This window comes from Onychostruthus taczanowskii, unplaced genomic scaffold, assembly GCF_017590055.1.
Source record: "Onychostruthus taczanowskii isolate IOZ18803 unplaced genomic scaffold, ASM1759005v1 scaffold28, whole genome shotgun sequence".
NCBI classification, from domain to species: domain Eukaryota; kingdom Metazoa; phylum Chordata; class Aves; order Passeriformes; family Passeridae; genus Onychostruthus; species Onychostruthus taczanowskii.
This window is the reverse complement of record NW_024500128.1, coordinates 4,147,499-4,161,654: the sequence shown is the minus strand read 5'-3', so window position 1 is coordinate 4,161,654 and position 14,156 is coordinate 4,147,499. Positions and strand designations below refer to the sequence as shown.

The following is a 14,156-nucleotide window of genomic DNA, read 5'->3' as shown; positions in this document are numbered from 1 at the left end:
TGTTATTCCTTTAGTGGCACTGTTCATGGAACCAGCAAATTTAGAATACATACTGCAAGCTATTCATGGGAACAATCTCAGTTTTGGAATGGCAAGAGCCATCTGATTCAGAGTTTTGCTTATTCAGGCAGCAAGCAGGAACCCTCCCTCTTGTGTGTGTATGTGTTTTTAAGCTGAAATCTCACTAAAGGGCACATCAAGGACACTGGAGCCTACATCTGATAAGAAAATGTAAATTCTATTTAGTTTCTTTATAAGGTGCATTGGCTTGCCTTTAAAGTCCCCTTTTATAAGGTCTATTTTTCAGCACAGGATCACAAAATGGAAGGCTGCAGCTTTTTTCAAGAAGGCAGTTTTTGCTGAGAAACTGAAGCAACAACCTTTAATTGAATTCTGGGAAAAGAAAGTGTTGAGGGACTGCTTGCTGTGAGCTGCCCGATGGGCAGGCTGTTACCAAGCCACGTGACTCTCAAATAAAAATGCCTCAGCCCAGTAAGCATCCCAAAAAGCTTTGTACATGATACACTGCATAGCCAGAGGCTGTTTACCTTTCTAATTTTTAAGCAAACCAGATGGAATCTGTTGCTGGATAACCACTCCCTGCTGCTGTCTTTGCTCAAGCTAATACCTGTCAATCTAACAGAGCACAACAACAACGCTGTTTTCTTTCCTCTCTGTGGGTCCTTGTGAATGATAGGAAGACACTCTCTGCTGATGTGTATCAAGTGATCCCCAGTACTTTTAAGCCCATGTCAGCTGTGCATCTCTAGCAAATGGATTAATTATACATGGCTAGTGCAAGCTGAGAGCTCTCTGTGGAAGCAAGCAGGCTCATTTGCACTAAGGACACAGTACCTAGTGGCCACAGGAGCAGAGGGTTTGATGAGAGCTTTTGAAATAACCTAGATGACCTCTGTCTCCCATGAGAGATGTTGGGTATTTTTCCATTTGGTTCTTCGGTGACAGACTTAAATCCTCCTGACTAGCCTGTTCTAGGGTTTCAATACCTTAACCTGATAAAGCATTTTTTGCCTGACACCTAATGTCAAGCTACCTGCTCTATAAATCCATTTCTTCACGTCTCATCTACTACTCTGGGCAGAGGACAGGTTATTCCCCGGCATCTGGCACCAGTCTTTTCTTGTACTGTTACCAGGCCTCTTCACTTACACTAAACGAGCCATGTGTAATTGTATAAACGAGCCATCAGTGCATACCATCTTATTAATAACACGTAATTATTCACAGACAGCACTTGGCAATAGAAAGAAAAGCTGGTAGGTGTGGTTTCCTACCAGAGGCAAGAGGCCTTAGGAGGCTGCTCAACACCTTTCAGAAGGTAATAGGACTGGGTCTTCTCTAATATTTTACAAACTCACATTGCTTATCAAATATTTACAAGAAGAGGGATGGGCTCATCCTGGACTTGCTTCAGAGTGGAATGTAGCACAGGCTTGTGCTAACCCTTTCTACAGGGTGAACTTCACTGCAAAGACTTGACTGAGAGGCAGCCAGGCTGCCAGTTAACACTGGGGAAGGCGAGCTGCATCCACAGCAATGGGATAGGAGACTTGTGACAGCCTGTGTTACAAGGCACAGCCATTTTTGCTCATTTTACTACAGAGAGTGGTACATACTTGCAAATAGGAAACTCTTTCTATTGATATTACTGGGCATTGTGCCAGGCTTCTGAGATGAAAGAGTGATACTTGGGAACGCACTAAGTGATAATGACATGAAGAAGCATTCAGATGGCCATTTATTTTAGATGCTGTGGTGACAGGTCCTCACACAGACCTTAGTGCTGTAAGTAAACAAGAAATAAACGTCCTTGAATTTTTTTCAGGAAAAGAAATGCCTGAGGAAGAAAGTCCCGTATAGAGGTTGTGCACCAAGAGCTTCACCAGTTACCTGTCCCCACATTTTTCTCTAGCATACATGCAGCTTAGAAGCCCTGAGTGAACAATGCATGCATGGTGAATTATCATGTGCATGTTTTACAACAGAAAATGCAGACATATTGTGGCTCATGCTGTAGGGCTTAAATCATCACATTAGGTCTTTATAAAAAATTGAGATTGCTCAGCCTCATGGGAAAGACATTTGCATCTTCATCATTACAGAGGCAACAAACTTCATCCATAAAGATGTGCCTTGAACAAATGGCAGCAAATTGTGGACACATGTTTTGCTTTAATTGGTCCTCATCAACTCAATCCAGCTAGTGACTTCAAAGAGCTCATACTAAGAAACCTCTTCCAAATTTTTTATTTCAATCTTTTTTTTTTTTTTAATGTCTTAAGAAATTTCAAATTAAATAGAAACTTTGAAGATACAGTATGAAAGCACTACTTCATAGTTTTACATCATGTGGTTAATTACTTATTCATAAATTATGAATGACTAGAGGTAAAGTAGCATCGCCTGGAGCCCCTGTCCTGGGCCAAGTGTAGTGCTACAATTTTCACAGACTCTACCCCTTGACAGCTGGGATCAGATTCAAGCCAGCTACAACTCTATTCAAAAGAGCAGCTGTTGCCAGTGCCATTTTCACATGCTATTCTTGATCAGCATGAATGGATGGAATGTGCTCTTTTTGGAAAGCAAAAGAGTATGGATGGCAATAGAATGCTTACATAACTCTTGTGAAATTCACCAAAAAACCCAGACATAAGCTACAATCAAAATCTTATTTATATATGGGTCTGATTTAAAAAATACAGCTAACAAATCCCACTGTTTGACCATCAAACCAATATCTACACAAGTATTTTCTTCCAAAGCCCAAAGCCAAGAAGGCCTCTAGAGTACAGAGCCCTAGTGTCTCAGACACTGCACAAACACAGCTGAACACAGCACAAATGAACAGAGGTGGAAAAGAATTCACAGATGAGTGTAGCCACTACTGGCCCAGTAGCAGAGCTGGGACTCAAGTAAAATGTGGCAAGACTCATAACAACACACCAGTTTGGAGGTGAAACTGCTTCTTCCTACATTTCTTTGCCACAGGCACATCCACAAGCACACACAGTCTCATCTCTCCAGCTGATCACTGTTTCTACAAAACCCACCAACACTTTGTTCCAGCTATCCTCGGTTTTCTATGTTTATGCATGCCCTATGTTCCCATTTGCAAGAATGCATACACAGGTCCCTTCTCTCTATAGGCTTGAACCTCAGTCATTCACTCATGCCACAGCAGACAAGATGAAAACACTGCCACGTTATCAAAGCAGCACCACAGACCCACTTGTTGCAGTTGCAGATGAGGAGGGCAGGCAGGTGGAAGACATTGGTGAATCAGCCCAAAGCAGAATATCCTCTTTAGAAACTTTCTCTGAATGTTTGCTTTTTCTTTAGTTGTAGAGTAGCAGTAAATTTCCTCTTTTGTCCAAATGAAACAAATAAGACCATGCTGCAGGCGCTTCTTATACCATAAAGAACAGTCACAGGAAGCACATTAAAGTAATTTCCTCTTCCTTGGACAGAATGCACTCTTTTGGAGTTTGTTTTTAGCACTGTGATGTAACTGGGGAAAAAGTGAGCTTAGGTAACGCACCTCAGTGCATCTAAAATCAAGCTGATTTAATAGAAATTAAGTAACTTGCCATAGGCTTTTTATAAACCAACCACTGGAAAAATTCATTCCAGATGCCCAAAATACTTCTGATATAGCTATAGTTGCTGCTGCATTTGATAATGAAAACTACATTTATTACACTTTTTTGCTGCACTCAGAGAAATAAAGCTGTTTTCTCTCCTGTCATTAGAAGTAGTAAGTTCAGAATCCATATTTTCAAATTACATCACAGAGCTGAAAATATTGCTGCATAGTTACAATATATATCTGTGTGTATATACATATGTATGGTTTTCTTGGTTTTTCCCTCTTTATATTCAGTGTTCCTCTATTTGCCCCCTATCTTGTCAACATATGACCCTGAAAAATACAGTTTAGAGCAGCAGGGATAACAAAGGAGAATGCTGCCAAGCAGGGAAGCATAGCATTAAAAAAAATAAAAATAGTTACAGAAAGACTCAACACACTGTGACAGGTTGTATGAAAAGTATACCTTCCTTCTTTTCCCTACATGTTGGTAGAAATGTATTTATACAGCTCTGCTTCGTATTTTCTTTCCAATGAACCTAATGTTGGTCCAGAAACCAAGTTAGTTTTAGAATCACATTTCAATGTGGCAAAATGCAGTGATATATTCTGGGTCCTTGGCTGTGGTAAAAATACACATTATGAGAACATCAACCAATACAGCAAAGCAAAACGAAATTTCTCACTCTATACCCTGATGATCATGAGTAAAGCAAAGATATGATAGCAACAAGATTTCTGTAACGGCCCACAAAATATTCCTCAGATTTACTTTTCATACATCCAATAAAATAACAGTCCTTCCATTGCTCGTTCCAAGCATACTAAGCATGATTTTCTGTTTTTTCTCTTACTTTGGCCAGAATAAGAGAAACCCATACAAAGTTGCCTATGAAAATATGTGTACTGGAGTGAGACATTCTGCTAAATTGAAGTGACAACATTAAAAAAGTGGGTTTTTTTTTTCATTTTTACTGGAAGTTAGCAATTTCCCTTGTAAAACATGACAGCCAGTGGTTATACTTACATTTTATCTAGTCCTACTTTATTTAATCTCAGTGATTTTGAAGAAAAATTTCTGCATATGATGCTTGCACTGAAAATTGTCAGTTTATAAAAATGCCCCAACAGTGTCAATACTGTTTTACACCTAAAACCTTCCCTTACTTCCATGAGCAGGGGAGCCACTCCCTATCCACACGGACTAAATTCCACCTGATGTTTTTGCTGGGCTTTCATATTGGATGTACTCTTCTGAAAGCCAAAACTTAGAAAAAGAAAAAAACTTGTCATCTCAGGAAGTGACACAGAATTTAGGTCTGTTGAGCCCTGATTTTCCTCACTCACACATCTTTTACTGAGTGGCAACCACCAGAAATGAAAAGTGGGATGGATCCCTCTTCCAAAAAATGTTGCATTATTTCTTCCAGCCACAATCCTCTGTATCTTCATTTCATTTTTCTGAGGGTGAAAGCTGCCTCAGTTGCAAGACACAGCAAATCATTTCTATTCTTGTACAAAACTCTGCAGAATCAGCTGATCCTTCAACTCATTTTTAATACATCTCTAAATATCTCAGACAACAGGGTAATTTAACTTCCATATGGCTCCTCCAGGTACCTGAAGCAAGACACATGGGTAAGTACTTCCCTGCATTGTGCCCTGCATAAATATTACTATCTTACATAAGGATTTGAATAGTTTCTTCTTTGCAGAATAAAAAATTAATATTTACTTACTAAACAGTTGGCAATAGAGGACCTGTAAGCTTCTCTTCATGGTATCATGTGGTCCTGCTGGTCTGCCAGTTTATTCATGATTCTGTCAAAAAAAAAGTCAAGAGAAGGAGAAAATTATATTTGAAAAATATAGGCTGCCTTGTTATACCTGTTCATTACAAAGTCAGATGAAGCTTCACAGGAAAATTGTATTGATAAGCATTGGGAAATTGCCTGGCTGCCCTTTGCTTGCTTTAGTCATGCTTTCCAACAGCTTGGCAGGGAAGGATAGAGTTATGGCCAAACAGGGAAAAATTTCTCAAGAGTATGTGAAATAAAAACACTGCAAATTAATTTCATGTCATGCTTATGTCTTGATAAAATTAATTTAGTAGGAGTCCTTTTAGTTTGGATGAAGGGTCCTCAGTGGAGAAGCCAACACAAGATGCAGACAGCACCAGGCAGCTGTGCTGGGCACATGGGGCTGTAGTTTTCTCCCAGAGCCTCCCCTTTTCACATCCCTCAAGAAGTACAACACAGGGAAAGCCCACCTCCTCCTTTCCCAATGAAAATTTCAGTGGTGCCAAAGCTGAGGAGATCCCAAACTCTGCTGAAATCTCTGCACAGAGGGCAGCTTTGTCCTGGCATTTTTTATCTTCATTTTACTCAGCTGTCGTAGGTCATATCTCTTCCTGATATACCCCACCAGCAACTTGGGCAGGAGAACCTTCTCCATGTCTCTAGGCATTTTCTGTTTCTTCTAAATTGAACTGTCTTGGTACAGAAGGGGGATCTCATAATTCTTGTGCTTGCTGTCCGAAAATGTGATGTGGCAAAAACATGTGACCACCTTACCTCCCTGCCTTTGCCCACTTGGGGAGCAACTAATAATATTTTATGAGTCCTCAGATGGTATTTTCAGATACTTGACATGGATATTTTTTCACCTTGGTTTAAAAGATATTATGAAAAAGTAAATCCCAATCATGCTGATATTAATTATTCACATTGTGAGGGAAATAAATGCATAAATCAGAAGTGAAAAGCAAATGTGGTCCCAAAGCACTGCTGTGAGTAATGTCTCACCAAGTACCCAAAGACAACACAACATTCAAGCTCTTTTTTTCCAGAAAAAATAATTTGCTAAACATTCAGGACCAACTGTGAAAAGCAGGACCCTGAGATCACCTCCTCGAAAGTCCCTTGGTCAATATTAAAAAGCATGTAGTATCCTCTAGCTTTCAGTTGAACATATTTTCATCTTCTGAACTCCTAGGGACATTTCTGAGTCATTTTAACATGCATATAAATCTTTCGGAGCCTATTTAAAATGCAGTCTTGAAGACATAAGATAAACAAGTCAAACCAATGAATAACACCTTTGAACTGCATAAATGCTGCAGAGCTTCTGAAAACAGAGCTATATTTGACTTTTATGTGGAAAACTCAAAAGGATCATGACTTTTCTTGCCTGTAACAAAAGATGTTTGGGTTTTGTTAGTTATTCCACACAGAACTTTATGCACACAATGCTGGGTGTTTGGATTCCCCTACACTTTCCATTTAACACTGGACCTTAAAAACATCTCTGTAACTTGCAGAAATGTCAGTATTTGCAAGGTGTTTTCTCCTAAATGGAAGCAATCACCTGTGAATTAGCCTCATTTTTAATCAGAATCAGTGTTAGATTCATGCTATAGTTTTATCACGGAAACTTGCTAAAGGACTTCTGTTTGCCCCATTTTCGCTATGGCTTACCAAATGATGAAACAGATGTAGTAAAAAACCTCAGACTTCATGTATAAACAGACATCATATAATCTATTACAGCACTCTTCAATGATGCATATACAATACATCTGTGTTTAACAGCCACTAAGATATTAATAAAAATATTTGCAGGGAAAGACAAGAACCAGATAAGCCACTGACAGTGTAGAAACCATATACCCAAGTACGCTTAAAAAGAACAAATAAATTAAGTTTGTATCAAAACAGGATTTACAAGCACTGACCCATGTGAAGTCATAAAATTACAGTGGAAAAAAAAAGGGAGATTCTGAAATTGCAACCCTAAATCCACATTATTGACTTTGTATAATTTTAACTATGCTTGGCAATGTTGATGTGATGAAGTTTTTGGCTGTGAATCACAATTTTTTTTGTATTTCTCTTCCACAAGAGAAGTTCTCTTCTTCTTCTTTCTCCTTGTATTTTCTTCTCCACATTAATGCTACCCATAATAAATAAAGGTATTTGCTCATAAATTCTGGCATTGTGGTTGAAATAAATTGCATGCTTTTGTGTATATTTATTTAGACCATGAATTTACCCTGTGATAAGAAATATGAGCTAGTGTGATTTGGGCAAAGAAACAAAGGTTATCACTGGAAAACTTTACTATGTTCTTCTGTTGGTCTCAGAAGATTTATTTTTTTGACCACATGGCTATGAAATTATACATGGAGAACTCAGTGAACATACATAAGTGAAATGTTTCCATGAATTTACGTCTCAATTTCCTCAAAGTCCTTAGTGTGACTTGGGATTAATAGAAGAGAACATTTCAGTTGGAAGGGACCAACAATGATCAACTATTTCAACTAATTTAAATTTTAAAATGTGTGGAAAATATTGCAATTGAATTTTCCACAGTTTTTAATACCTTATTTCTTGTATACAGGAAATATGTGCAAAACAAGGATTTGTTTTATTGCGAGACAAGAGACATCTAGTAAGATTTATTGGTATAGCTTTGGAATCCCAGGAACATCAGTGATGGTTTTCCAAAGGCAGAGACTGCTTGCAATGCCTATCAAGGCTGCACAAAGTTGAGGCAGATGAACCAGCCCATCAAGTCCCTGAATCAAGACCTGACATGGCAACAGAGGAACCACTGCTGCACCCACCCGGGTGAAAGCTCCAGCAAGTCCATTACCCTGGCTTAAACATGAGCTGCCAGCAGGAGAGCAGGGAAATGATTTGTGAAACAACCTCAGTGCAAGGTAATCTTTATGCCCTGGCATAGATTGCTCTATCTTCAGCAAGCCTGAGTGAAATAAATTACCTAAGGTGCCATATTTTTTTAACTTGAGAATAATTATTCCTTACTTATCTCCTCAGCATCATACAATTTTTAGTCTTTCATTAGATCATTTAGAATATCTTTTTCAAGCTGAGGAACTTCTATCTTATTTCTTTTTTCATAAAGAAGATATACGTAATGTCTGATAATTGTCATGCCTTATATACACCTAATGTCTAATAATTGACATGTACTTAATCCACTGCAGTACAGATCTGAGGAGAAGGGAACAAAATTGTACGCAGCCACCAACATTTGGGTGTGTACTGGAGTTTCAGACTGCGCTGTGATATTTCCTGTTTCTTCTCTAGTCTCTTCCCAGTTGTGCCTAGGATTCTCTTTGTCTTCATCACTGCTCCTGAGCTCTACTCCACTGTTTTATAGAGCTGTCTGCTAAGTAATAACAACCCCTCTGAAGCTTTCCTCAGGTAGTTAGAGCTTGGACTAATTTTTGCCTGTGGAGGTGACTTTACAACTATCACCACAGAATTTCATCTGCCATTTTTGCCGCACAATCATTTACTACCTTGACTTTTCTGAGAGATGGCAATGAAGGGTTGAATTACTATTGTTATTATTATTATTATACTACAAATAAATACCTATCATATATAAGGACTTCTGAAGCTGCCACAGTTTCTACAATAATACCTTCTAATCATGGAAATTCTTCTGTACCACTGAGAAGATAAAGCAAAATCTTATGGTCAGACATTTCAATAGATGCAGAGGAAATCTCCTTTCTGAGTATCAAGCCATATCCAGCCATCACAATACTCTTCTCAGAGCCCTGTAGGTACCTTTATTTATCACAGTCAAGGAAGGTTACAGATTGAGTGGCTGGTAGCTGAGAATGCTCAAGTTCACCAACCCATGTTCTCTTAGGTATTTGAGAATGTAGTTTTAGGCACTAATAGATTTTGTGCTTATGCAGATGGAAAATGCAGACACAAAGCCGGTTCCTGATTTTGGACAGTTTAATTTAAAACCAGAGTACCACCACCTGTTTTAAATACACAAACTGTCACTTACAAGAAAAAAAAATTATGAAGAATGAGCAGAAATAGAAGTGGTCTTGGAAAAAAGTTAGTTGGAAAATGTGTGCTAAACTTCAATAATCCAAAATCTAATGTGAGTCTCTGAGTTTTGTATCCATTTTATGCTCCTCAATCATTTCTTCAACACCTCCCTGAGGTTTTTTGGGAGTAGACTTCTCCAAAATACTAATTTTGAAACATACTGGGCGTTAATGTTTGAGAAGTCATTCTGAGTATTTGAGGGAATTATCTGATACAACTATACCTGATCCCTGAGATTATTTTTTTTTAAAGTATTGTAAAGTTAATTTCCTAGATTTTGGTCTCCAAGTGAAAGGGCATATTCTCAATTCCTCTGAACTCCCTCTGAAAACCAGGAAATAAAGGTGTAATTATGACTTTCATTTCAGTTCTGCATTGCAGTTCATATTGGTGTACCTACTGACATACTTTGAAATAAAGCAATAAAGTTAGTGCAAGTTTGTAGTCAAATCAATGTCAACTTTGAAATATTCATCTTCCATAGTTAAATTAGACAAAATTTGTGTCCAGAAAAGGTGTCATATGCCTAGCCATAGACACCTGTGTTTAAAAATACTGGTTAAGAACTTGGTGTCTGAAATGGACTTACGTATTTTGCATTTTTTAGTACACAATATTTCACATATAGTTTATCTTACCAAGATGATGAATAGATGTGTGAAATCCCTGTAGACAGCTAGCAATATTGTCTTTCACAGTAAGTGATCCCCTCAACATCTCAGTTAAATTAAAGAGGACAATGAAGACATAATGATGGATTGAAGACAAAAGAGTCCAAAAGAGCAGACAGCTCCCAGCCATTCATTATGTCTGATGGGGAAAAAATGCCAACCAGGCCTTAAATTAAAGAAGAAATAGAGGAGAAAGAAGAGAAGATGCACGTTGAGCCAAAGCTAACAGTCAGTGGAGAACTCTTTTTTGTTGTCTGTCAAATGGAGACCAGGAGACTGAAATAAAGAAGTCGAAAAATGGTGATGAAAAGAAGAGACAGGCAAAAGACATGCCACTCCCATCCATGAAGCACATAAACCTTATTGTGTTATTTCTGACTGCTTTCTCTCTGCTATGGATCATTCTGGAAAGAAGAAAAAGGTACATCACAGATAGTTTTCAACAACAGTATTTCTCCCGAAAATGAAAGAGGAAGAGCAGACAGATTCAGTACTTCCATCTCCCATCTTTTTTGTCTCCCCTCTCAAGAAAACCCAGCCTTGATCCTTTCAGTATAATATTGCCCCAGGATGTCCAACAAATTTCTTATAAGACATCAACAGGAGAGGCTCCTCACTTACAACTCAAGAGAGCTGAGACTACCCCCAGGAGTTATTCCCCCAGTGTAAATTCCACCACCATGGTCTCCATCCACTGCATCCCACAGGTTAGTCACAGTGGGTGTTCCGGTGTGCCTCATAAAAGGAAGCAGGTGTCCTCTTCTTGACTACACACAGCTCAAGCACAACTCTGTGTTTTCCTTGTGTTTGTTTCTTAGTTTTATGGTGTGCTTCCACAATCCAGATGTTATTTTGCAAAATTTATATCCAAAAAAGCTTCAGGGCATGCTAATAAAAAGATGATTCACTTGCAGCAATAAGATTCCCCCGAGCAGGAATTCTCTTTCTTGTTCAATATGTGCTACATCGTTTGCTGTGATTTGCTTCCCACTGCTTGGAACATGCAAACCACTGTTACCATCTTTCTTCATAACATTCTGAGTGCAGATTTTTTATATTTATGCCCATTTTATGCCCAGTCCTTTCAGCACTTTTTGAAGTAAATTCCTCTTTGCAGATTTAAGAATGAGCAATTCACATTTACTTCCACTATCACCCAGAGAAGTATACACCCTTTGCTTTCCTAAGGTCTCCAAAGAATAGGGTCTACCCTCAGGATATGACAGCTGATCAAAACCAGTCTTGGTGGTGGAGTGCAGGCCTGTCACATGTGCATAAGGAATAGTCAGGTGGGGAGCTGAACCTGAGCTACTACCATGCTTTTCTTGCATCCTATGTGACATGAACTTGGAAGCAGAGAATCTCAGAGCATCCAGAACAAAACAAAACCATACAATCTTCCCAAAGCCTCTCCCCTCTGAATTCAGATGCACAGCATCTACAATCCCCACTGAGCCTGAAGCTGGCTATGGTTTTTCTTGTATTGGTGTTTGGATCCATACCTCTGCATTAGCACAAAGATAAACACCAGTCGAGGAAAACACACAGAGAAAGCAGTGTCAATGTGCAAGGGAAACCCTCACAGCAATTGTTCCCCCTTCCTCAGCTTCCCTACTTCATCATTAACTCTTGAAGTCCCCATCCCTCATCTCTCTAACATAACAGCTCCAATTCCTATGTTCCTACAGCCCTCCTCCCAGCTGTGACAGTGTTTCCATGAAGAACTCTAGGCAAGATGATCACTTGAAGACTACTGTCATCCCTGTGGCAAGTGGAGGCCATTGCCAGCTAGCTCACCCTTCACCATCTTCCTTTATTCACAAGTCAGAGCTGGGCATGCTGATGAAAAGGAGTGGGAAGAAAGGAACTCTTGGGGTTCACTGTCATAAAAATAGATGGGCATGAAGAACCTCATGTCTATGTGACCATGGCCAGGGGAAGGACTAAGTCCGAAAAGGCTGGGTAAAACTACTGTTGCCTTTGGCTATTTAATGTCTTGGCATCTATGGTCATATCACGAGCAATCACTGAACAGCAAAAGGCAATCATTTGAAGGTTAGGGAAAACTGAGAGGGTGGAAATGAAATGTCATTTCACAAGAGACATGACCATTCTGGAAAAGCTGTGATGGCCAGGGTCACTCTCTTGCCTGATTATAACTGAGAGATCTCAGAGATGGAGATCAGAAAAACTCTAAAGCCCTAGGCTGCTAAACGTCCTTCACACTACATCAGTGGTGCAAGGAACTATTTATTGACTATTTCTTTGTTCCTAATTATCTACCATTAGCAAATACTTCTTATGGCAGCTCCAGTGGGAGAAAAGTCTGGACAGTTGTTCTGATTGCTTCTTGTTCTCAATGGTGCAAAGGCATGACTGTGTGTGTCTGTCTGTCCAGTTTTGGAATAAGAAAAGAAGAAGCCCTTCCTTTACATCATTCATGTCTGTGGAGCCCTGAGAAGCTAGCATCTTCATAAAGATCAAACTGAATTAGCAGCCAAATTCTAATTATCCCTAGCAGTAGGGATAATTAGAATTTGGTCATTAATACATATTAGGGGTGAGCAGGGGAAGACTTCATTTCAAAACTTGTATATGGCTGAATACAAAATATCCAATGATGAAATGGTGAAATATTTTTGTGAAATCCCTGTGGACACCTAGCAATGTTCTCTTTCCCAGTAAGCAAACGCCTCATCACATGAGAATATATGGGCATTTGAAACTTTGATAATGAAATTTTATTTCATTGAAATATGAAATGGAAATACACCTTGAAATATGCTGTTTTGGGCAACTGAAGGAAGAAAGTCCAACTTCTCTGAGTTTTTGGGAGAATAATCCTTCACAATGCAACATGAAAAAATAAAGTGAAACAACTGAGTCAAGAAACTTGTACAGAAAAAGTCCATAGTGAAAAGCACTTTTCACTGTCCTCTTGAAAAGACTTTTTTTTTTTTAATGAAATATGACAAATTTAACACTAAGCTGTGTAATTTTTCAAAATTTTCTTTGTGGGTCTTATGTCAGCCAAACCAAAGAAAATCTCTTAATATTCATTTCAAGCTCATGATGAAAATTTCACAGGTTGCACTACACCAAGGAAGCATTCAGCAGTGTAAATTGCCTGCTTTTTGATAGAAAAACTTTATAACCACTGGAAACTCTCCTGTTAAAAGACCTTTCTGGCACATATGTTAGTGCCAGACCTTTCTGACTATGTTAGTAAAGATGTCTCTATAACTTCTGGAAAAATAAAGCAAATACAGTCTGTTTGTCCTTCTCGCTCACAGCAGGGAATGGATGTAGAAAAAAGCTCTGCTTCCACACCACTCTTGTGATGTGTTTTCCCTGAAGGATCTCCTGTGGAATCCCACGGGCCTCAGGGTGTCCACACTGTGGATGTGACATTTGATTTACATGCTGAAACCCCCTCTGCAATGAGCAGGTGGATTGGCTCCTCTGAAGCCTGATGCCCGTGCCCTGTTCAAAATGCCTCTCTTGGGAGGAAGAGGCCCATTCCTTCTGTGGGGCTGTTTTTCTCCACTGAGTTTCAAAGGGCTGAAGGTCAAGCAATTGATTTCAGCCCGTAACACCGAAAATCAGGATGCCAATATCTGTAAAAGGAATCTCACCAGAGCTTTCTCCAGCTACAGGGATTTCAAGGCTTATGGGGTTAACTTCTCTGCAGCTGTGTTAAACGATTCTCTTGTTCCCATTGTGTAGGATATACAGTAAAAAAATACTTAATGTAAAGGACAGGCAAGCAAATAGCTTTGCTTGCACTGTAATAAACACAGGAGAGTAGAAAAAGGGTTTACCTTTGTGAAGCAGCTGAAATCACGCTTTTCACATTATTCAGCTTGATTAAAGTATTACAAGTAGATAAAAAAAGCATGAACAAGAGAAGATACTATTTTCCCTCTTTTATCATATGGTACTGTATTCCTAAGGTGGATTGACTGGGTCAAATGTTCAAGAATGGAAAGTATCAGC

General features: G+C 39.0%; 1 protein-coding gene across 3 annotated transcripts in view; it reads right to left on the bottom strand.

Moving 5' to 3' along the window:
- The window catches only part of TMEM108 (transmembrane protein 108), a 154,118-nt gene that overhangs the window by 79,862 nt on the left and 60,100 nt on the right, over positions 1–14,156 (bottom strand). For all 3 annotated transcript variants that reach the window (XM_041407802.1, XM_041407804.1, XM_041407803.1), the window contains exon 2: positions 5,347–5,428. In XM_041407802.1, coding sequence (XP_041263736.1) covers positions 5,347–5,386 — 40 coding nt within the window. In that variant the 5' untranslated portion in view covers positions 5,387–5,428. The remainder of the gene's footprint in view (positions 1–5,346; positions 5,429–14,156) is intronic.